The following is a 25255-nucleotide window of genomic DNA, read 5'->3' on the forward strand; positions in this document are numbered from 1 at the left end:
CCAATGATGAAGTCCTCCCTTGGCAGGAAGGAGCATGCAGGACCAGAGCAGCCAATCTGACTCACCGTTTGCTTCTGGAGACCATCCAACTTGTCCTCAGCACTGTCTTCTTTATCTATGTTGCCTCTAAATAAAAGTAATTATATAACACTTAGGAGTTATGTTATTACCAAGGGTGCTTGTAAGAAAGCCTTCCAAATCTAAAGGCAAGGTTAGTAGATATTTTTCTCACAGGCATTCAAATCTTAAGATTTTTCCTTTTCTTTTCGGAGAACCTTAGAGAGACTAAGAATGAGAGAAACTACCATCCAAGACTGTTCTCATGTAGGTGGGTAAAGACTTCCATTCAACTGAGACCTCACATGTATTAGGCTGTAGCCTTGTGATCTACTCAGGCACACCCTGAGGCTTACTGTTCAACACAATCATTGAAAAAGTAACCACAGCCTGTCAAGAGCTGTCTCCACTTCAACTAAAAGAGAACAACTCTAGTCCAGACGACATCTGTGCTAATCAAGTGCTCACCGGAAGCACAGCGACCTCTCTCACAAGGTCCTCTCTCTCTTGTGCTGAGAAGGAAGGGGAATCATCCCGTCAGATATGACACTTGTGACTCGGTTAGCTGCTTCAAGTCTCCTGGAAGCCTAACTACTGCTGAAGCCTGTCTGTGACGATTCTTCTCCGGTTAAGCTGGAAAGAAGCGTCAGCTGCTTTGCCCCTACCTTAGGTGCCTCCCTGGAGTCACCACAAATATAAAAGCTTTGAGCTACACGCAGGCTCCTGAACTAGGGAGTGTTTTTCCTGAACCAGTTAATTTAACTAACACCAGGATAACCAGCCATACTAGACCTTTGTCAACATCTCCCAAAATACACTCTTATTATTCTGACCACAGAAAATGCCTTTGGGGCATAGAGCATCATGGCAGCTAAAGTGTTCCCCAGGGGTTATTGGCAATGCCATACTTTCATGGCTAGGTCTAACTACAGCTCTGGACAATTCAAAGCACCTTGTCCTCAGCAGAGGAGGACATCTGGCCAAAGCTGACAGGACACATCTAAGAGGTAAATTCTACTTTCTAAAAATTTTTATATCTTGGAGATAGGTTTTAGCTGTTGCTTTAGTTTTCCTGAGAACTCACACATTTGGAGATTATGCCAACAATAAATAAAAGTAAGCCAAAGAGAATGCTTCTATATGTTTTGCTATACTACCCTTCACTATGCTGAACTGTTACTACCTTAAAAAGCAGCTCCCGAGTCTGCCTTGCTTGGGGAATATTTTATTCTGGAATAAAACCAGCAATCAGATGAGGAACTTTATGATCAGGAAGGCTGTACTTGCTGGGCCTGCTTAGTGTTTTGCGGGGGGGGGGGGGAGGGAGAGATACATAATTCCCCTGAGAGCCCTCTGACCAGAATGAGATGACTGTGGTCAACAAGCAGGCAGGATAATCAGCCTGAGCAATCCATGAAGGACAAGAATTGGGATTTGGTCCAAAGAACAAGTCTAAGGCATAGCAGGATGAATCCAAAGAAGCAATTTGAAGGACATAGGCTTAAGAGAGATGTTGGACATTGAGGGAAACTGGTGGTTTGAGAAATGTCCCCACAGGCTCACATCTCTGAATACTTGGTCCTCAATTTGGGAGCTTATGGAACCTTTAAGAGGCAGAGGAAGTATATCATTGGGGATAGGCTTTGAGACTTACAGCAGGGTTCCACTTCCTGTAGCCATGAAATGTGATCAACCAGCTTCCTGTTCCCGCTGCTACATCCTTTCCCCTCTATTACAGACTCCCCTTTGGAATATTAAGACAAAATAAACTCTTCTGTAATGCTCTTGGCCACGGTATTTCATCACAGCAACAGAAAAGTATGAATACATAAAGATACAGAGTCCTGGTGTATGTGGACTAGGACACAAATTGGTGGCAAGGCACGTGACATCAGAGTGGGCCTATGTGGCTTCTCACCTTTCAGGAATGTCCGAAGTTCCATCTGTAACTCCCTGCTCTGCAGAAAGGGACTTCTCATCAGGCATGCCAACTTTCTCTAGGAAGCAGAGCGCTGGGTCAGCCCGCATGGCATTGTACCTCTCATACCCTGAGCAGGCAATGACAAGTGTCAGAAGTCAGGTCAGAACCTATCAGATCTGCTCCTGGTCTGAGACATTCACTTTGTCTCCCTTATTCAGTAAAAGCCAAGGCAAAACAAACTCAAAATAATGCTTATCTAGGATTAATGTGTCCTGTGAGGTGTCCTAATGGGGAGATTCTGGAGCTGCTAGAGAGACTTCTGAGCCGTTTCTCACCAAAACTACAATTTGTGTAAAACATCATGTTTGTAAACAGATGCAGGGGCCAGACAGTTCTTACTGGCTTGCTGCTCTGTACAGCAAAGGGAAACATACGAGCTACTTTTACAATCTCTTCCTCCTATTCCAGAACTCTGACAACTGTTATGTCCCCAATGGGCTTATTTTCATATAGTCCAGCTCTATCTCACGAGTTAGAAAAGGAAGCTGAACAAAATGATGGAAGTGCTGAACTATGAACTGGACCACGGTGATGGTTTGCTGGGCTACTAGACTTGGCCCGGTATTATAAACCCAGTATCACAAAATTCCAATAACATTTGCCAGGGCTTTGGAATTGCTCCTCATAACATTTAAAGTAAACAAAAGGAATACTTTTGACCCAGAAGATGAACTTTAAAGACAATGAAACAATGAAAAAATGCTTCATGTGTTTGCAAGTGGAAGCCAGAAGTTGGTGTTAATGTCTTCTTCTACTGCTCTCCTTATTTCTGAGACAGGGTCTCACCGACTGCCTAGGTGGCTCACTAGTGAGCTCAGGTCATCTCTCTCTCTCTGTTCTTTCCTTAGTTCCCAGTGTCAAAGCTTCAGGTGCATGCCACCATGCCCAGCTTTTATGTAGGTGCTGGGGATACAAATTTAGGTCCTTGTGCTTATGTGTCAGGCACTTTCCAGATCAGCCACTTCCATAGATCTCTCCCCTCCCCCCCATTGTACTTTAAAGCAGGAGGAAGTCTGGTATTTTACTGAACCTAACAAAATCTTTTTTTGTGTGTTGGGTAGGGTTGGGGGTGAGAAGGTGCCGGGTCTCCTGAAGGCAGTGCAGAATATAATGTAATCTTGTAAGACAAGGCTTGTTCAAGTTAAAGACTAAATCTATTGTCAAACCAACCTTCCAGTCCTACCATACACTCCTGATGTCATGACCTACCTATTACAATGGGCTGTACTCCCCAGAAACTGTAAGCCTTTTTCCTAAGCTGCTTTTGCCAGGGTATTTTACTGAAGAAACAGAAAAGGAACTAATACGGTTGGAAAGAGTGCCTACTGTGAGAGCATGGAGATATGAATTCAGATCTCTGACATCCATATAACAAAAGAAAGCATGGCTGTGTGTGCCTATAATCTTAGTGCTGGGTTGGGGAGACAGGAAGGTCCTTGGGGCTTACTGATTGTCTAGCCTAGATGTAAACTGATGAGCTCCTGGTCTAGTGACAGAAACTGTCTCAAGACAATAGGTGTAGAGTGACAGAGAAGGTACCCAACATCTACCTCCGGCTGTCACATGCACACATGTGTGCATGTCTGACAACCCCATCTCCAATGAACAAGACGGATGCAGTTCCACAGTAAGTACAAATAGGCAAGAGAGGAGGATAAAATATCACGCCCATTCTTTGTGACCTCAGCTGCCCTTCTGAAGTTTATTAGTTTATATTATGGAACGCCTATGAATATATATATATGAATATATAATATATTATGGAACGCCTATGAGTCACACATCCATCTGGTCAAGACTCCCAAATGGGCAACTGTACGATTTGGTTTTCAGAATAGTCACAATCACACAATGGAATTGTTGGGCGTTTGCAGGAATATATATAGCCTAGTTTGCACTGCTTGACAGGGATGGGATGGGGGGGTTTGTGGAGGGGTAACCGGGTATCATTTGAAATGTAAACAAATAAAAATGATTAATTAAAAAAAAAGGAAACAAGATTGTATCTATATCTTATATCACATATTATGCTAAATTCTATATTTCTTATAAGATACACACATAAACAATTCCCGTAGATATTAAAAAAAGAATAAGCTTTCTGGGTAACTGATCTGGAAGGATTAATTTCTTAAAAACATACCGTGCTTGAACACGCCAATGAGAAGGGACTTATCAGCTTCAGCGTCCCACCAATCCACTGGGATCTCCACATAGTCAATGTCAGGCAGAAGCACATCCAGCTCTCTGTGGGAACGAGAGTGTCGTCTCAGAGCTATTGAACCCTGGTGTGAAACCATTCCTGGCTGCATGCTTAAGTAACCATAGAGACAACGGATAAGGTAGCAGCTCAGGAAACTGTCTGAAACAAGGGCTCCACTTGAGACTCCAGGAGAGCCTACCGTCAGGTGACTCCGTGCAGTGTAGTTTTGTGCACTAAAGTAGTTGTGATATGTATCTTCAGTTAAGAGCCAGAGCCAGTCTCTGATACACTAGTCATAGAAGGGCAACATCTCCACCAAGTTACTGAACTAAGACATGACCGAACCCGTACAATAATATTATCTAAATTATCTTGGCCCAGAGTTTACCTGGTGAAATCTCAGTTATAAAGAGGGCCTTTCAGAAACGAGGTTGCGTGTTAGGGCAAAGCTAATCATGCATAGCACTGTATGGACACAGTGCTCAGGGACAGTGCCAGGATTGGCAGGCTTGTTACCACCAGCCCCACTGGGGTCTGTCCATGTTCTGAGGAACATGGATCTCAGTTCACTGCCTTTATTCATCTGAGTTTTCTCTCAAGGTTTTGGATGAAAAAACATCTACTTGGATAGATGGTTTCTCTGTAGTGACTGACAGAAGCCCAACTCCCTGTATGAAGTTAGTGTCCCTGGCCCCAGCTTTTCAGAAACCTACTGATTTACCGCACAGTGCCACAGGAGAGGTGACCTTTTTGAGATGAGTGTTATTTATACATTAAGCCTGAACAGGACCCATGACTGACTGAGAAGGAAGTAGAGGTTTACTATCCATTTCTTCTCTATTTATCTGTTTACTATCTGGGTAGCTGCCTTGAGCAGGGTGGAAACATGGGTTTCCCGAAACAACAGGCTGGATTTGGCCAGACTATCAGCAGACAATTTACATAAATTATTTAACTCTGAGAACTATATGGTTAGGTTAAAATTTTACCTGGCAGGAGTTCCCTCGAATGCTTTATCAGCTGCTTCTCCCAGTATTTCAGCTTTTAGGTAGTACAGCATCCGGACTCTCAAAAGCACCCTATGAAAGAACACATTAGTACAATACTCTGGCACCTAAGACTGAGAACACATCACCAAATTAAGATAGGGAAATTAACAAGCAGAAGCAGAGGGAGGCTGTCCTGGCCGATTCTTGGAAGTTGGGTTATAAAAAGCCTCTGGGTACAGAATGTATTGTAGGAGTGGAGACTGCTAAAGGGAGGCAGGGGGAATGTGAGGAGAATGCAGACACAGTTCACACCCAAATCCTTTTTCTTTTTTCCAGACCTTGTATGGGGGTGTGAAAGGATCTCTTGTGGGTACCCCAGAAACCTAGACTATTTGAGTGGGGGTAACTCTGGGAAATAGGAGGGCCCAACTCACTTATTGCAATGCTGTTTGAGGTGTTTCTTGTATCCATCATCATGTAAGACCACCTCAGGATTGCAGGTGGCCAGCCAGTCTGCATTCTTCAGTTCTGGGAGCAAGAGCTGGTTTTTTGTCTTTTTTCCTTTCCTCCCTCTGGGGACTGGGGCAGACAAGCCTAAAATGGACAGACAGTAAGGCAAATATATGGATGAGCCAAAAGGGCTTCAACATGGGCAATAAATCTGGGCTGGGTACAGAAACAGCATGGTGGGCTCCGGTGGACAGACTCTGCCTCAAGTCCACAAAATCCAAGATGGTCAGGAAGATTTAATGAGTGCCCTGGGAAACTCAAGGGAGGAATAACCCAGCCTGCCCTTTGGGTCTTATGTAGGTGAAGAAGCTTTGGCTAAGCACAGAGACGTACAACACAAGAAAAGGCATGCCAGAAGTGACAAGAACAAAATGATGAAATAAAAAAGGTGAACCACAGAGCTCAAGGAGTCCCCAGTGAGGGAATTCCTGATGGACTCAGGAAACAGAGCAGGAGCACATGTGGGAAATGGCAAGACAACATCGGCCCATGACCCAACGGAGACCTCAGCAGAGCTACTCCCCCTTACCTGAGTGGTTCTGGAGGGTCTGAACTTGCCCGTCTTTGGAAGGTGTGATTAGTTCCCAAATAAAACTTTTGATTTTCTCATCCCCTTTGTAATGCTTGACACAGTACACCAGCAGAGCCCTGCAAATCATCTCCATATCCTTCTCATTCAGGGGCCACTTGAATCGCCCGTGAGTCAGGATGTCCTTCCACCGGCCCCAGCTGATGGTGAGAATACAGAAAGTGTTGGAGGAGGAGCCACTGACATATCCTCCATACAGTAGGAATCAAAGAGACAAGATATTCCTCTTTCTCTCACAGGTGTATCAGTTACTCCCAAAGCTTTGTCTTGAAAGGCCTATGAGGACTTTATGACTACACTACCCCACTTGTCACTAAGGTGATATAGAACTGGTTCATATGGCTGCTAGACTGTTAAGTAATATTGGGGGCAGAGAATAAGTATGAAATTAAGAAAGTGCAGCTGGAGTGACCGCTGCATAACCATGCCTTAACTACAACATTCGTTGTTCCCATTCCTTATAATACATTCCTGGGTGGGAGAAAAAAAAAAATCAGTACCAGGCAGCAAACTAATATCAGAGATTTGCTGTGACATGGGTTTAAGCAGATCACAGTATGTCCATACTACAGCATCAAGTGATGAGGGGAATTTTGGGTACAAAGTACAGCTTTCTTTTGCTCCAGCAGATGTCCTTAGCCTGTACCCAGACGGAGCTAGAAGTTCACAGCACAAATCTTCACAAGGACTTAAAAAGATAGTGGGGATAACAGAACTAAGCAGACCAGTACCTACCCAAAGATGAGCAGGTTCTTCTCCACTCGGAAGCACTCAGCGCGGAGGTAGCGTCGGGCTCTGTCGCTGAGGCGTCTGGACCGTGTGGGCCTTTCGTCTGAGTCGCTGTCTAACTCTGAGAACTCCATGAGCTCGTCCTCCTCAAAAGAGTTGTAGTGCTTGGTCTGCTTCCTCACACGCGGCCGGTCAATCACTAAGCTTTCCTGGGAATGGAGGAGACTGTGGGGAGGAGGCTCTCTTGTCTTTATTCCCTACCACAGTGCACAAGCACCCTGCTGCCATTCCTCAGGGCACAGCTGAGAAAGCATCAGCCCGTGTCAGTCTCTGGCAGGGAAAGCCACGGATTCCAGGTCACCTTGCCTCATCCAACCTGTCAGAGCTTCAGTCAAGCTCTGAACCTTCCAAATATGCAGAGACTGGTTAACAAATGCTAAGGCTAGCTTTCTTAAGTCTAAAAAAATTTTCTAATTTTCCTACCCCTCTCCACCCCTTTAAAGATTTTTTTGTTGCCCCTATTCAGCAGGAAGAAGTTATGAAGACCTGTCAGCCCAAATTCCCTGGGTTGTGGTATCTGGTAATAGCTATTTTACAAATTGTGTGTGTGTGTGTGTGTGTGTGTATATATATATATACATATATATATATATATATATATGTTCTTCAAAAACATCATAAATTCACAGAATGTTACATTTTATGTTATTTAATCATTTGACAATGACAATGAGACATGTCTGCTCCTGAAAGTACCCCCTTTTGATGTAGTTGCTCCAGTTGTGGGAAGATAGCCACTGGACAGAAGATGCCTATTTCATCTACAGACAAAATACTTTCCCGGAAAAGGACACATTATGCGGAATAGTCGATTGATAGCTCTGCTAAGACAGTGTAGACAGTCCTTCGTAATCCTGCTTTGCAAAGGTCTGTCAGATGATCCTGGGCCAGAAGGCTGAAGACAGATGTTCCAACGTTATAAGAAATTAGGGGGCTGTCCAGGTAGTCAGCTGTTTCTACACCTGTTTAATTTTGAGAAGCTGTGTTTGGTGATTACTATATACCCTAGGAATGTTTAAGTTGTTCTTAGATTTCTGAAAGGGTTGAAGACTAGTTATAGTCTCATAATCAAACTCAATTTGTTTAACACTGAGAGATTATAGGGTATAAGACATGGTTTCCAGATGGTGTTAACAGGCTAAAATCTAAACAATCCAAAGACAGAATCTTAATTCTTTAAGTTAGAAATGGTGGTAGAATACTTTATCTAATTGGCAACTATGATGGACTAGATGTCATTTGTATATCATACTGTGTAATTTACATGATTGTTATGGTTTTGTTCAATATATGTCTGGGAGAAGAGGTTTTTTTTTTTCCTTTCTTTTATTGAACAGAAAAGGTGAGGTATAGGGATGGGTCTGATGCTAAAGTCCTGCTCCCCATTTGGTTCTTGATCTATCAGTAAAGGAGTCATGGGCCAATTACTGGGCAGAAGGAATAGGTGGGACTTCCAGGTCTTTGCAGGCAGGTACACAGAAGTGAGGAGAAGAGAAGAGAAGAGAAGAGAAGAGAAGAGAAGAGAAGAGAAGAGAAGAGAAGAGAAGAGAAGAGAAGAGAAGAGAAGAGAGGAGAGGGGAGGGGAGGGGAGAAGGGAGAGGGGGGAGAGGGGAGAGGGGAGAGGGGAGAGGGGAAAAGGGAGAGGGGAGAGGGGAGAGGAGAGAGGGAAGAGGGGAGAGGAGAGGAGAGGGGAGAGGGGAGAGGAGAGGAGAGGGGAGAGGGGAGGAGAGGGGAGAGGAGAGGGGAGAGGAGAGGGGAGGGGAGAGGGGAGGAGAGGGGAGAGGAGAGGGGAGGGGAGAGGGGAGGAGAGGGGAGAGGAGAGAGGAGAGAGGAGAGGGGAGGGGGGGAGAGGGGAGAGGAGAGGGGAGGGGAGGAGAGGGGAGAGGGAGAGGGAGAGGGAGAGGGAGAGGGAGAGGGAGAGGGAGAGGGAGAGGGAGAGGGAGAGGGAGAGGGAGAATGAGTTAGTTAGTTCACCATGCTTCTGAGGAATAAAGGTGACCAGCTATGTGAGATCTCAGACAGAGTGGCTACAGGCTCCTACAGGCAAGTGGTTGGGGATGTTCAGCTGAGATTAAAGGTAACTGAGCAACTAAAGTAGAGGACAGATTTAGGGTGCTGAGTTAAGGGTATTGGGGAGGGCACACTAGCCACGGGAGTTTAATAATGCCCAGAAATTGAGCCATTAAGGCAAGATAAAATTGAACAACTGTGTGTGTGTGTGTGTGTTTTGTATCTGTGGAGTCAAGGGAATTTGGGTGGAAGCTCGTAGCACAGTCCCTTCCCAGAGCTTGGGTGGGTTAGCAAAAGCCACTCACACCACCTCAGCATAGAGAGGACAAGCAGAAGGATCTCAAGGATCTGCTCAAGCTGTTGTTCTCAGTCCCAGCCCTGTCACCACCGCTTGTTGTTTCTGCCATCATTCTAGCAAACAAAACCCCCACGTGCCCAAAATGGCAGTCTTCTCTTGCCAGGAAGGACTGGAGTGGGGAACCAAGCCGTTTCGCCCAGCTTGCAGAGAGCAGTCTGAGCTTTGGAGACAGGACAGGTGAGAGGGTTCCATCTATTTAGCGCCTTTTAAAGAATGCTGATGCATCCATTATCTGTCTCCTTTAGCTATATCTACTAATGATATGCTAAAAGGCAAAATTCCTAGCTTAGGAAATCTTATTTCAGTGGCTTCACTGGGCATACCAATTGCTTCTCTAACCCCAGTTATTCTTCTCCTTACCCCTTCTTTATACACTTCTTCCCAAGGCCAGATGAAACTCCAACATTTGTCAATGCAGCCCAGGCAGTCCATTTCTAGTGTCACTGTGCCTCAGTGACCCAGTGTCCTGCTGTGGAGTGCTATGGTTGCTTTTTGTTGCCTATAGGGTAGGAGAGCTCCACCCACCCACCCAACTCTCTTGTTCACAGATTGGCTCCCTGATGGACTTCGAGCAGGCAATTATAGAAGCCCAGAATCCTCTTCAAGGAGGAAAAACATTTCTATTTGGAGAAAAGAAGCTGGGTTAAAGAACCATCAATAGTCATGCTAACTACAACAGAATAGTTATGTGGGTTTTGCTCACTGACTTAGCTAGATTATAAGAAACTGTCTTTCAGGTCTGTGGGCCACAGAGCTCAACCTACACTTGAGAAAACAGGAAGGAAGACTGTCACTCATCCTGAAGTGAGGCAATGGAATCAGGGAGAGGAAGGAGAACTAACATTTTATAGGTATCTCATAGCTAGCCAAGCAGCAGTGCCAATCACATTCACAATGTGATCATGACTCTGATGTTGGGATCACTATCTCCTTCCCTACTTGTCTGGGCATGCTCAAGAGGGTTGCATAAAGGCACAGTCTAGTTTTATTCTGGCACCCAATGGTCTCTCCTGTGTACAAAAATAGGAAAAAACCTGAGACACTATTAAAAAAAAAAAGAACATAAAAGCCAAAGCTAGCAAGTATTTTCTTTTTTTCTCCCTTTTGATTGCTAAGAGGTGAGGGTATTTTTAGAGAAGTATTGACCCAATTACAAGTTCCATCGCTACCTGTATTTACCTAACTTCTCGGATACCCAGCAGACTACATATCCCACTAGCCCCTGTAACATTCTAACAGTTAACATTCACCAAGGGATGTCTGCTTTTATTTAAGCATCCAGACTCCCAAGAAAACAGGAGTTATGTGAGTGACCTGAGCTATGTAAGCATGGCCCATGCAAATTCAACCAAGTGTTCAGTGGAAAATATGCTGTACCTTTTCATTATTTGCTTCAGTGTCTAATTCAGCTATTTTAGCCCATTTCTGCCAAAAATTAGGGTCATCCAAGGAAATATCTGTTCTGTTTCCTGAAGCCACGAAACTAGCCTGTGAAAGAGACAAAAGTTAACAAGTTCAGTTTGAACAGAATACAAAACAAATACCAAACCTGATTTTAAATGCACCAGAAACACAAAAGCCATCCAGGTCAAAACTAAAAACCGTAACAGTACTTTGAAAATCTTAAAAACAATTCATTTTTCTGAGTAAGGAAATCAGAATCTCAATTTACAGGCTCATTTTCTTGAGACTTAAAACCTTCCAAGTAAAAAGACAACAGCAATGTACTGCCTGATGTCTAGTGTGACATGAGAGTAGCTTTATTTGCTTGTTTTTGATACAAAGTATAACACTTAAGTACACTTAAGCTGGCTGGCCTTAAATGTGCGACACTCTTGCTTTATCAGCATCCTGGGTGCTGGAATGAAACTTACTATGTAGTCTAGGCTAGCCTAGAGTCTGTGAGTCTTAGCCTCTCAAGTACTGGGACAAGAGTTATGCACTGTGATGCTTGACTAAATGGCGTGTAAAAGGTTATTCTCTCTCCCTGCCCCTCCCATTAGGACAGGGTCCCATGCACCTCAGGCTGGCTGTGGGCTCATTATATAGCTAAGGATGATGACCTTGAACTTCTTAGCCTCCTGTTTCCATCTCCTCCACCTCTGGTCCCAGATTACAGATAGACTAAGCTCAGTTTTATGTGGTACCAGAAACTGAATGCAGGGCTTAGTGCATGCCAGGCAGGTACTCTATCAACTGATTTAGATTTCCAACTACCAGATCCTAAAGGGTTCAATTTAGAAGATTTGTTTTTTTAACTTTCAGTTTTATAGTAACTAACTAAGTATCTGCTTTAAAAAATGGCATTGGGGTGGAGGGCAAGGCCTAGTAATATACAACTTTAATCCCAGAACCTGGGAGGCAGAGAGGCAGGTAAATCTCTATGAGTTCTAAACCAGTGAGAACTACACAGAGACCATATTCGGAAAAAAAAAAAAAAAAAATCCCAAACCCCAAATCAACCAACAAAAACCTTGAAGGAGGCACTGGGCTGGGTAAAGTGGGTAAAGTGGGCTGGGCCCAGTGGGTAAAGTGGTTGCTCTGCAAGGGTGGAGACTGGAGTCTGTACCTGTATGATCAAGTTTGGCAGGAGTGGCAGCCACCTACCCCACCACTTAGGAGGAAGACACAGGGCAAGATGGTAGGATTAATTATCTTGAGTTCCAAGTTTAGGAAGAGATCCTACCTCAATATAAATAAAGTGGAGAATAATCAAAATAGACATCTAATGTTATGTGTGTGCACATGTATATTTTGAACTTGCCTGCATATCACACATGTTAAGAGAATGGAGCTGGGTTGGTATGAGGTGTTGCATGAGATGCAGTTTACCTATATTTCCTCTACTATCACAAAATACTCTCCAGAACAAATCTTGACATGAGATAGGAGACTGATCATAATAGGCCTCAAAAGCTCCCAAGGGAATTAGCAGAGCCAGCAGCCAGGGCAACCTGTGGATAAATCTGCAGAGGTCTAAACCCAGTGACCTGAACAACAGAGGAAGGTGATCCTCAGTCAAGTGGCTGGGAATCTTCTGAAAAACTCATTCCTGTGAAATGAAAATACCTGCTTGAATTTGAGGAATGGAATATGCAGTCAACGTTCACTCTGACAGTGTTAAAAGAAAACTTTATAAAGGCATGAAGATGTCCACTCAAGGGTTTTGGAGCAGATCTTGTAAAGAGTAGAATACCAGGATGTGGCTACTAGCTTCTCTTTACTACAGCCTGTGTCTCTAAGTGTCGACATCACCAAGAGACTGCACTTGGAGGGACAGAAGCTGCATTAATGAGCTAAAAGAGCAGTGCTCTCTTCCCTTCCCAAATGACCACATGGTGTGGGGTGAGGGGAGGATCACCTACCTTGGCAAAAGTGGACCCCTTGCCTTCTGACTGGATGGTGATGGTGTGGGTTCTTCTCTGCAGGATCTGGTCTATATCTTCCTCACAGAACTTGGAGCCTTCGTCTTCCTCGTCCATTAAAGCCCCATAAGCACCTTTCCGGAGCAAATCCTCCACTTCCATTTTTGAGAGCTGCTGTACCTGAGCAGGTCACCAAAGTGGAAAATGCACAGGAAAAAAACAGCCCTCGTGATTCAGGATAGAGCTGCTCTACTAAGTACACACATCAGGAAGACAAGCTAGATGAAGGGGCCCTGCCCTGAAACAAAGCCTAACACACGAGCCAAAGGCCTAACATTCTTCAGGACACTGGTTATCATCAAATGTCATAAGCTATTAAAACTATGCATCACTGGAGAGGATATACTTGACATCTTATTTTAATATTTTAGTTTGAGTTTATACCTTTAAAGTTTTCAGATGTACCACACGAGTTGAGAAAAAATGATTTATTCATTATTAAATAAGTACATTTATTGTGGAAATGATGTCACCCCTTAACTAAAAAAAGGAGCCTGTGCCAAGTGTGATCTTTCAACCACTTGTTGAAAACAGGAAATGGAGTTCAAACATCCTTTCCTGGTTCTAATTAACAATCTGGTTGTTTTTATTTCACTCACAAGAGGGAATTCCATGGCTCCCAGGATGGGCAATGTGGAGTATGATGTTTAGTAACACATGCATAGCTAAGGATACAGAACATCTGCACTAAGATCTTAGCTCTATTTCTGATGCTCTAAGCCCAATGATGAAGGACTTTGATATGCTGTTCTGTACTTGAGAACAAATTAAGAATTTTAGCAGTACTTCTTAACCATCTCCAATCCAGACCTAAAATATCTGTTGTCATTGTTTTGAGACTGGGTCTTAATATACCCAGGTGGGCCTTGAAAATTCACTGCGTAGCAGAGGCTTGCCTTGGTCGCCTGGATGTCCTGCTTCCACTTCCCATGTGCTGGGAGTATAAGTGTGTGTTACTATGCCCAGCTGGACAAAGAGGTTAACTGCCATACTTCAAGCTAATTTGTTTGTTTATTATTCACTGATCATCATAAAATGAACACCTTTGAAATGCTGTACACTGTCAGGGCCATAGGGACAGACAACACTGACTCCCTCACATCACCAAGGTCAAGGTCAAGCTGGAGAGATGGCTCGGTGGTTAAGAGCACTTGCTGTCTTACAGAGGCATGGCTCCAGCACCTACATGACAGATAACAACTAAATGTAATTCCAGTTCCAGGGGATGGGACACCCTTTCCTGGAATCTGCAGTTACCAAGGCACACACATGGTACACATGCATACATGCAGGTAAGCACTCATACACATAAAACAAAAATAAGTAAATCTTAATAAGAAAAAAGCAGCTCAAAGTCTGGGTTGTGAGATGAGGTAAGGTAACAAGTCCATTATAAAAATGTTAGGCCTTTGGCATATATGCATATACATACACACATTCATACTACAAAAAATGTTAACCTTACCAGTTCTGATGGGTGTGGTTAAACTTTATTTAGATGTTATTGTATATTGAGCAGCCCTAGCACACCCTGGCTCCCATTTTATCCATTTGGAAAATGCAGGGACTGCCTCTAGATAGTATTCTGTTATGGGGGATCATCAAACTATGCTATGGAGGACTGAGTCAAAATGATGAAAGGGAACCCAGAAACAGCTTTCAGAAGGAAAACCCTGACAAGTGCTCCTTCTTGGTTTACTTTTGAGACAGTCTATTTATCCCAAACCAGTCTGACTCAGAGAGCCATCTGTCTGGTGCTGCAATCAAAGGCACATGCTCCTTGGTGCTCTGGGCAGGTCAATGTACTCACTCCATTGGTGCTGCCCTTTCGGTTGATGTCCTGAAGAATAGCCTTGTCCAGGCCCAGCTTCAGGCTGGCCTTGTCAAACATTTCCCGCTCATAGGAGTTTCGAGTGATTAGGCGATATACCTTCACGGCTTTGCTCTGGCCTATACGATGACATCGGGCCTGAGCCTGGGAAGAAGGGTCACACACACTTTGTCACCATATATATACACTCACATTTCACACAGATACAATGACAGAAACCACTGTGGGGTAAGTGGTCAACTTTTACAGCTGCTGTCTTGTCATAGTGGGAGTTACTCCTTTTTTACCAACAGGTTCACAGACTCTTGGGTAGAGAGGCAAAGCAATGGGAAGGACACAGCCATCCTCTCCCCCTGGCTCATGGTCTTTGTGCAGGCATCTTGGGTGGTGAGGCTCACCTCAGGATGCTGCTCTACCTCTGTGAATGCCTCAGAGGCAGGCACACTGCTTCTCTTCTATTTTTAAATTTCAAACCCTGACAAAGCCTGTGAAAAGCATAGTAACCTTTGTGGGCAGTCTTCCTCCCTTCCTGCCACTCCCCATAATGGTGACGCAGCAAATCCTAAGCAGCGTGCTTCTAATCCGTATGTATTTTAGTAAGGCTTCTAAAGGTAAAACATGCCACACACCAGTTCTGTACTAAAATCAATTCTGTTCTTGTCTGCTGCAGCACTGAAGACTGAAGGCAAGTGTTCTACCTCTAAGCTATGTCCTCCCCAAACAGAATACTCCCCACCATCAGCCAATCTTCCAACCTTCCCACTCAGCTGTTAATCAATGTGCTGCTCCTGTTTTCCTACCTTGCTTACAGTACTTGTGCTGTGTCCCTGAGTGGGTGTTTTTGCCCCATTTACTTCCTCTAAATTGGAGTTATAGCTTGCAACTTTATTAGATTAAGATCTGATTTTTGGACTGGTACAACACAGATGGGCTTTTAAATTCCATCAACAAGCACGTTTATCTGTCTGTCTGTTATTAAATAGAAGACCACTGTATACAAGTGTTTCTTTATTACGGGTTACAATTGTCTTCATTAATATTTTGGTTGGCCCAATATATCATTATTAGGGTATATTATTAAAGAAAAGTTAAACATTTGATTGGCTTTTATTATTATTTCTTTAAGGAACACAGTGAAGCCATAATGCGGGTTTTATATTTTACTGTATCTAGTCGTTATTGTTATTGCTGTTTAAATATGGACTCCTCAGATAGATCCCTAAGCTCTTTCGGCATGGTCTAGAAGACTACGGGGAGAGACTCTACAAAATGACTCTGTGGAGTTAGCATAGAGGTATCAGTATGATTCAATGGTCAGGTGTGTGTGTGTGTACACATATGTCAAAAAACCACAAATAGCTGTGTGTTTGTATCTGTATATTGTATCAAAGACCAATTGTCTTCAACTGTTACCTTGCTTATAACATATTCCACAGTTCTTTCTGTCTGTCCTGTATAAAGCTAGATTCATTTATTTAAAAAGGATTCTTGTTTTTTTCTTCAACAAGAAATGTCCACCCCCAGAAAGCAAGCAGAGAACGGTGTCCCTGACACTGATCATGAGGGCCGGCCATGCCATCTATGTGAAGCTCGCAGGTCCCCTTGCAGACCTGAGTGCTTTCTTGCTCTGACTGAAGTGAACCTGAGCAGTGAGAATGTCCTTGCTCTCAGGTCAGTGAAGACAGTGGCAGCCGAAAACGACAGCCTCAGATCCCTGCTTCTGTCCCATGGTCTTACTGCAATCCCAGCACCCAGAATAAAGTACGCAAAGCAGTAAAACCATGGCTCCAATGCCAGGCTGGTTAAAGGAAGCCACCATCCCACTGAACATAAATGAGTCTGAATGACTGGGGTCAGGGAGGTGAGTCTAAGTAGAGAGTCTTAAGTCTGCCCATCAGGTAATCACCCTGGTTAGAATCAGATCCTTCCCCTATCTCTATGGCTGAAAATGACACTAGAATCCTTTCTCAGTGCTCAAATGGCATGAAAACAGAAGCCTGCCAAGTGGAGACCAATTTCATGTTGTAATAGCTTATCTTGCTTGTCAACCTAATTACATCTAGAATCACCTAAATAATACTAAGCATGCTTGCATGATGTTTTCTTAACAGGATCATTTGAGGTAGAAGACCCACCCTAAATCTGGGCTACACTCTCATGTGGCAGCTCACAGAAAAGGACATGGAAGAGAGCTTTTGCTTACTCCTGCTGGCAAGTTCATTTCCCCTGCAACCATGCCAGTATCAAATTCAACTTCTGAGAACCAGCAGCTGTCCAGGAACCTTTCCCAACTCCAGGGCCCAGTGGGATGGCACTCAACTACCAGATCTCAGTCTTTCCGCTGTCACCACTTTTTTTTTTTTAAACAAGTCTCTATTAATTCTGTTCCTTTAATGAACCCTGACTAATATGCATGGCTGTCTGTCAATTACAGTCTCAGGAAAATAATACTATAGCAACCCACAGAAAGCACTAACTACTGAAAACAATGTAAGTTTTTTTGTTTTGTTTTGGTTTTGGTTTTTCCAGACAGGATTTCTCTATTTAACAGAGCCCTGGCTGTCCTAGAACTCACTTTGTAGACCAGGCTGACCTTGAACTCATAGAGATCGTTCTGCCTTTGTCTCCTGAGTGAGTGCTGGGATTAAAGGCCTGTCCTACCAGGGTCAGTCTATAAGTACTTTTAATGGGAGTTTTTTTCATTGGTGTATGTGTGTGTATGCGTGCATGCAAATACATGTGGAGGCCAGAGTGTCTCATTTTACTGTAGTTCTTGAGACATGTTCTCAGGGAACACAAGTCAGCCAATTTGGCTAGACTGACTACCTGGCCATCAAGGTGTAGGGATCCTCCTACAGGGACTGAGATTATAAAGAGCCTGGCCTATTACTGTGGACCCTGGGTGACTGACTCAGGTCTTCATGCTTGCACAGTAAGCACTTTACCACCTGAGATCCTCGCCTTTTTGTGTCCTCTAATCACTCAGGGCTATGCATCCTGTTAGGTATGCACAGACTACATTTGGGGATATACTTGGAAGTAGGTTTCCTGTATGCAGTAAGGCTGCTGGCACTCCTGAAATGACTGAGCAAGTAAGTAAATATTTTGGGATGACAGTTACTCCTGTCACTTCTTAGAGAAGAAAGTAATGAATAAGAAAGAGATGAAGTTGAGAATAAGCTCTATAGTACTAGAAAGGATAGAAGGAATCAAGTTATTAGTGGTGACCAGTGTGTATATGTACCTCCAAATATGTATGCATAGTTAAAGAAAAAACACGAATGCAACTTTTGTATTTATATATGCATTTCTAGACCTATACAGATTAATGGATAATACATACATACATACATACATACATACATACATATATATTTTTTGTTTTTCTAACTGTATACTCTAGCTATTTGTACTTTGAAAACCTAGAAGCAGTGCCATCCTGGTAGCAGTCAACATATCTACCAACTCTTAGATCTTGGCTTCCAAATACAATTCCACACGGACAAATCGTATTAGAGAAGTGGCTAATATGTAGAGCTGAAGTTATACTCTTACATTCTCTCTCTGTCTGTCTCTGTCTCTCTCTCACACACACACACACAGACACATGACATAAAACTGAAACACACCACTGTGCATCATGTAAAGAAAATAACATTTGAGTCAAGCACAGGCACACATAGCTGTGATTCTAACTACTGTAAGTTCAAGGTCAATCTAGGCAACTTAGTAAGATCCTGACTCAAAATAAGAATTAAAAAGGGCTGGTAATGTAGTCATCAGTAAATACATGCTTAGTATGCAAGAATAGTATCATCATATATTACACTCACTCACACACACACACACACACACACACACACACACACACACACACACACACACAAACACAGCAACTGTAACACCATCTGGACATCAAAACAAAAACACTAATGAATTGTAATCCACTGAACTAAAGAGCCATGAATGAGTACTGACATAAATCAGAGAAAAAGGAAAAACCTCTGGAGCAGTATGTCAAGTAACAAGCATGTGTCAAACCACACTGTCAGAATATCAGCACTTTTTTCCCCCCGAGACAGGGTTTCTCTGTGTAGCCCTGGCTGTCCTGGAACGCACGCTGTAGACCAGGCTGGCCTCGAACTTAGAAATCTGCCTGCCTCTACCTCTCAAGTGCTGGGATTAAAGGCGTGTGTCACCACTGCCCGGCTGAATATTAGCACTTTGTAAGCATCAATTGACACCTGGTTCAAGTAAAGATAACTAACAGAAACTAAAACCACAAGTGAAACTTTGGCAAGAAACAAGCACAGTCCCAGTGTATTTCTCGAAGACTACTTAAAATTTCAAAGGAGTAGGGAAACAATGTGGTCAAAGTGCACCTGATCAGACAAATGAAGACCATGTTTCTGTGATTCTGATATCTGAGAAGGATATTATTAGTTCAGTAGGACCAAATCTAAACTCACTCTTGAGCAAGCAGACAGTATGCATTAGAAGCAGAGTACAGGTCAGTATTGACTAGAGGATTAAAGAATAATGCTCTGATTTCCTGCTTCTAAGAACTACACTATGGTTATACAGGAGTAGGTCTTTGTACATACGGAATAGAGACCCAAGTGTTTAGAAAGTAAAGGGTCTCCTGCCCCTACAGGTGTTGCAGGTGTGGCTGCTGTGTCACATGTGCATCAGTTGGTGCCAGGGATGAGAGAGGCCATGTCTACACTCTGTTCTGACAACATCTGAATAATTTGTAGCCTAAAATTCTCTGAAAAAAGTGACCTGAGAAGTCTGGTGCTAGGCAGGCCTGGACCTAACCCTAACTCTAACCCAGGACAAGAAGTAAGCAGAGACTAGAAGAACTCTGCCTGGGACCATGGGACCCCCTGCTGGAGTGAACTGAGACAGGGGACTCTTCCAAGGGGCCACACAGGTTGGCCAGGCAATGAGTGAGCCTAAGAAGACCGCCAGACAGATGCCATGAGGCCCAGACAAGGAGCTAGCCTGAGATGACCACCAGCCTAGCACTGTATAAGCCCTGTGGGTCAGACCATACCCAAGATGACCCCTGTCCAGTACCGTAATGCACAACTGGGGCACAGTACTCCTGAGGCCACTCCTGAGACAACCGCAGACATTAAGAGGTAAGTGGTGGAGAGATGGAAGAGAAAGAGAAACAGAAGGATGTGGGCACAGTGAACAAGACAGAACTGGAGACTCGGGAGTAGTGAGAAACAGCCAGATGTGAGTAGTTGGTGCATGTAGGACCATGGTGGGGTCCTGGCCTGTGCTGCCATGGGGATAGAAGGGCACATCTGGGTTGGTGGCTCTGCAGCAACAGGGTCTGTTACCACTAAAGGCCAGGCAGATGTCCCTAGTCTAGGCTACCACCAGGGATCAAGTGGATGTCTGAGGGTTGTGCAGAACTGGCCCCACCCTTAACCTGGCACCATGGGAGAGCTGGCCCTGCCTGGGAGTATGAGTGCAGGAGAGCTGACCCTGCCACTAGCCAGCTACAGTACTTGAGAGAGACTTGAGAGAGTGGGCCCTGTATATTTCGGGACTGGTTCTACAGATCCAAAAGTACAGGACCTCTGTATCCTCGCCAGCATCTGCTGTCACCTGAGATTTTGCTCTTAGCCATTCTGACTGGTGTCAGGTGGAATGTTTTGATTTGCATTTCCCTGATGACTAAGGATGTTGAACGTTTCTTTAGGTGCTTCTCAACCATTTGATATTCCTCATCTGATAATTCTTTAACTCTGTACCCCATTTCTAAATAGGGTTATTTGGTTCTTGAGTTCTTTGTATATATTGGATATTAGCCCTCTATCAGATGTAGGGTTGGTAAAGATCTTTCCCCAATCTGTTGGTTGCCATTTTGTCTTATTGACAGTGTCCTTTGCCTTACAGAAGCTTTGCAATTTTACGAGGTCCCATTTGTCAATTCTTGATCTTAGAGCACAAGCCAATGGTGTTTTGTTCAGGAAATTTTCCCCTGTACCCATGTGCTGGAGGCTCTTCCCCACTTTCTTTACTATTAGTTTCAGAGTATCTGGTTTTATGTGCAGGTCCTTGATCTGACTGGACTTGAGCTTGGAACGCTCCTCCATTGCCGGTGGAAATACAAGCTAGTACAACCACTCTGGAAATCAGTTTGGCGGTTCTTCAGAAAACTGGACATATCTCTACCTGAGGACCCAGCTATACCATTCCTGAGCATATACCCAGAATATGCTCCAACATGTAATAAGGACACATGCTCCATATGTTCATAGCAGCCATATTTATAATAGCCAGAAGCTGGAAAGAACTGAGATAAATAGAAACAGAAAATGTGGTACATTTATACAATGGAGTACTACTTAGCTATTAAAAACAATGACTTCATGAAATTTGTAGGTAAATGGATAGAACTAGAAAATACCATTCTGAGTGAGGTAACCCAGTCACAAAAGAACACACATGGTATGCACTCACTGATGAGTGGATATTAGTCCAGAAGTTCGGAATACTCAAGATACAATTCACAGACCACATGAATCTCAAGAAGAACGAAGACCAAAGTGTGGATACTTTGGTCCTTCTTAGAAGGGGATCAAAATATTCATGGGAGGAGATACAGAGACAAAGTTTGGAACAGAAACTGAAGGAAAGGCCATCCAGTGACTGCCCCACCTGGGGTTCCATCCCATATACAGTTACCAAACCCAGACACTATTGTGGATGCCAACAAGTGCTTGCTGACAGGAGCCTGATATGCTATCTCCTGGGAGACTCTGGCAGTGCTTACAAATACAGAAGTGGATGCTCACAGCCATTCATTGGAAGTGAGCATAGGGTCCCCAGTGGAGGAGCTAGAGAAAGGACCCAAGGAGCTGAAGGAGTTTGCAGCCCCATAGAAGAAACAGTAATACGAACCAACCAGTACCCCTAGAGCTCCTAGGGACTAAACCATCAACCAAATAATACACATGGAGGGACCCATGATTCCAGCTGCATAAGTAGCAGAGGTTGGCCTTGTGGGACATCAGTGAGAGGAGAGGCCCTTGGTCCTGAAGGCTTGATGCCCCAGTGTAGGGGAATGCCAGGACAGGGAAACAGGAGTGGAGTGGGTGGGTTAGCAGGGGGTGGGGGGTGGGATGGGGGTTTTCAGAGGGGAAACAAGGAATGGGGATAACATTTGAAATGTAAATAAAGAAAATATCTAGCTGGGCGTAATGCCTTTAATCCCAGCACTCGGGAGGCAGAGGCAGGCGGATTTCTGAGTTCGAGGCCAGCCTGGTCTACAGAGTGCGTTCCAGGATAGCCAGGGCTATACAGAGAAACCCTGTCTCGGAAAAACAAACAAACAAACAAACAAACAAAAAAACCCAAAGAAAATATCTAATAAAATAAGCAAGCCATGGAAAAAAAGATATATACATATGATATTAATCATTTACCATATATATGTTTATATATATATGGGTTATATATGATTTATATATGGTATTAAGCTCTTATCATATTAAACTGATTAGATGATTTCTATTTGGAAAAAAAAAACCCACAAACTATAGGACCTCCATGACACAGGACAACAAAAGAATATCTGAGAAATCCCAGTGAGGTTCCTGTATTGATAGACTAGCAGAAGCCAGAGGTCTTGTGCAAGCACAGAAGTGTGTACAAAAGGGTATACTGTGGATATACTGTGGAGGGCAGAGGGCGGAGGGCGGAGGGCGGAGGGCGGAGGGCAGGGGGCAGGGGGCAGGGGGCAGGGGGCAGGGGACGGGAGATGAGCAGGACTGACGTGCATGATGTGAATTTCACAAAGAACCAATAAAAAGTTTAAAAAGAAGGTATTAGTCTATGGCCCCTAATTTATTCTCAATTTAAATGTATGTCTATGTACATACTCAGAGAAAAAGACTGAAAAAAGGGGCAAATATGATAAAGTAAATAAGAAAATACAAACCTAGTTGATGAAATCTAGATAAAAGTCTAACAGAATTGAAAAATAAAACTACAACAAACAAAAAAAATGCACAAATGATTTGTATTTATAATTTGCTTGCTGGAGTTTATGCTGGAGAGACCCAACTGTTTACTTGTTTTTGAATTTTAAGTTCAGTGGTGGCCCACACCTTTAATCCCAGCATTTGGAGGCAGAGGCAGGCATTTCTGAGTTCCAGGCCAGCCTGGTCTACAGAGTGAGTTCCAGGACATCAGGGACTACACCGAGAAACCTTGTCTTGGAAAAAAAAAAGGAATTAACTTTCCGGCTGAGTGTGGCACCACATATCTATAAGCCCAGCTCTTGGGATGCAGAAACAGGGGCATTATGAGTTCAAAGCCAATCTTTGCTCCACAGGGAATTTGAAACCTGTCTGGGATATATGAGACTTTGTAACAAAAAAACAACCAAACAGCCTAACATGGAAGAAAAGAATTAAACTAAGAATCTTTGGAAAAGAGTGTTTTTGTTTATATACTGTAACATTACAGATTAAATAACCTACTATAGATTAGTGATCTGTTTTAGTAAATTTATTTTTACAAAATGTTTGTCAATAATCTTGACACTACTAGATTTTTATGCTAGATGTGATTGAATAAATATGCTGCTGTGATATGCCCAAGCTGTCTCTGCCAGAGAAAGAAGGTAAGAGCCCCACAGCAGGCTGGCATCAGAGTCCTCCCTCTGGGTGGGTGTCTGCAGTATAAACTGTATAGCATGAATGCCTGTGGTCCACATATGCATCTATTTCCCAGTTCCATCAGCCCAGAGGGTGAAGCAATGGGCATACCTAGCAGACAGATCTAGTTTTCTGTTTTTGTTTATTTACTTACTTGAGACAGGTCTCATGGCTGGTGTCAATCCTGATATGTGGATCAAGGCCAACCTTTAACCCCTGATTTTCTATTCTTACCTTCCAAGTGCCAAGATTAGAGGTGAATGGCATATTTGGCTTCAGATCTTGACCACTAAACACTTTCCTCAAAAAAAAAAAAGAATAGAGACCTGTGGAGAAATAGCCAATTCCAAGACCTTGTCCGAAAATATGTTACTTTGTTCTGAATATTTTATCCAAAAAAGTGAAAAAGCACTTAGATGATATTAGTGTGATATGAAGACCATTAGGACAGTGAGGATCCTGGACTATAAAATAAAATAGACAGCTGTACCAACACATGCCTGTAGTCCTAGCTATTTATCGTGGCTATTTACTGTGGCAAGACCCCAACATAAAACAATCACTAACAAAATACAAAACATAAATATCTATAGTGCGCTAACTAACTAAATGGGACAAAAACAATTATTATTCCCATTTAAAATATAGAAGAAATGATGGATACAGGTAATATTGACCGAGGGCAAATCTGTTGGTGGGTGTTAACAGCAATGGGGATAGTGTGAGAAACTGTATTTGTAAGATCCCAAAATATCTACTCGTAAGATACCTAACTAATTTTAAAAAGTAAAAACTATTTTAAAATTGAGAGACTTGGGAGACAGCAACCCAGTCAAGTTTAAAATCTCATCCCAGGTCACTGGACAGTGAGTGATACCATGTGCTCCAACAGGAAGCACTGAGCAGGACACTATGATTTCTATGGTATCCTTGCCTGCAATGAGTAACTTTATGTCTAAGAAAAAAAACTGGGCAAATACAAACCAACAAATCAAGGGACAATCTAAAAAGCTGTCAGTACCTTTTAAAGTGTCATGGTCACTGAAGTAAGGAAAGACCAAGGCACTGTCACACCCTGCAGGATGCGGAGGGGGCGTGACTTCTGATGGAAGGCGATACTGAACCAGAAAAGTTCCCATTCATGGGCCTCATGTGAATCCATGAATAATGCCGTATCTGTGTTAATCCCCTGGTGCTAATAATCCATTATACTATGGTCATGTAAGATGTGAATACCACAGAAAGTAAGGTGGAAGGAAACGGAAAATAAGCATTTTGACTCTTTTAAAAAGGTAAAAAAATGAATCTATACAACAGTGATATGAAATATTTAAAGTGTGCTCTAAGGCCACTTCCGTCGTGTACAGTTTCCTAGCCCCCTCTACAGGAAAACATTTAAAACACACCCAAACTGTTTTGCTTTGTTTTGTTTTGTTTTTATCTTACCTTGGTCAGAGAGAGGGAGAGACAGGCATAAATATAAACAGCCCATTAAAAATAAATGCTAGTATTTAAGACCAGCCTGTCTACATACTGAATTCCAGGCTAGCCAGAATTAACAGAGTGAGATAATCTCACTCCCCAAATGAACGAATGCTAGAATATACACATGTATTTTCTCTCTTTCTGGTCTTTTTTTTTTTTTAAGATTTATTTATTATTATATCTAAGTACACTGTAGCTGTCTTCAGACACACCAGAAGAGGGCATCAGATCTCATTAGATGGTTGTGAGCCACTATGTGATTGCTGGGATTTGAACTCAGGACCTCTGTCTGGAAGAGCAGTCAGTGCTCTTAACCACTGAGCCATCTCTCCAGCCCCCTCTCTCTT

The 25255-nt window shown here is 43.2% G+C and overlaps 1 protein-coding gene and 1 pseudogene across 12 annotated transcripts in view; one reads left to right on the top strand and one right to left on the bottom strand.

Moving 5' to 3' along the window:
* Nucleotides 1-25255, bottom strand: part of Chd6 (chromodomain helicase DNA binding protein 6) — a 162109-nt gene that overhangs the window by 30416 nt on the left and 106438 nt on the right. For all 12 annotated transcript variants that reach the window (NR_126509.1, XR_001783180.2, XR_001783182.2 and 9 more), the window contains 10 exons: nt 14722-14886; nt 12852-13031; nt 10864-10974; nt 7065-7267; nt 6270-6469; nt 5665-5824; nt 5231-5320; nt 4182-4285; nt 1976-2105; nt 66-126 (listed from right to left, as the gene is read on the bottom strand). Coding sequence is in view for 8 of the 12 variants with exons in the window: in NM_173368.3 (NP_775544.2) it covers nt 66-126; nt 1976-2105; nt 4182-4285; nt 5231-5320; nt 5665-5824; nt 6270-6469; nt 7065-7267; nt 10864-10974; nt 12852-13031; nt 14722-14886 (1404 nt within the window). In the remaining 4 variants the exon portion in view is untranslated. The remainder of the gene's footprint in view (nt 1-65; nt 127-1975; nt 2106-4181; nt 4286-5230; nt 5321-5664; nt 5825-6269; nt 6470-7064; nt 7268-10863; nt 10975-12851; nt 13032-14721; nt 14887-25255) is intronic.
* Gm25561 lies at nt 19384-19508 on the top strand (annotated as a pseudogene).

The sequence above is a fragment of the Mus musculus genome, chromosome 2, assembly GCF_000001635.26.
Source record: "Mus musculus strain C57BL/6J chromosome 2, GRCm38.p6 C57BL/6J".
Lineage (NCBI taxonomy): Eukaryota > Metazoa > Chordata > Mammalia > Rodentia > Muridae > Mus > Mus musculus.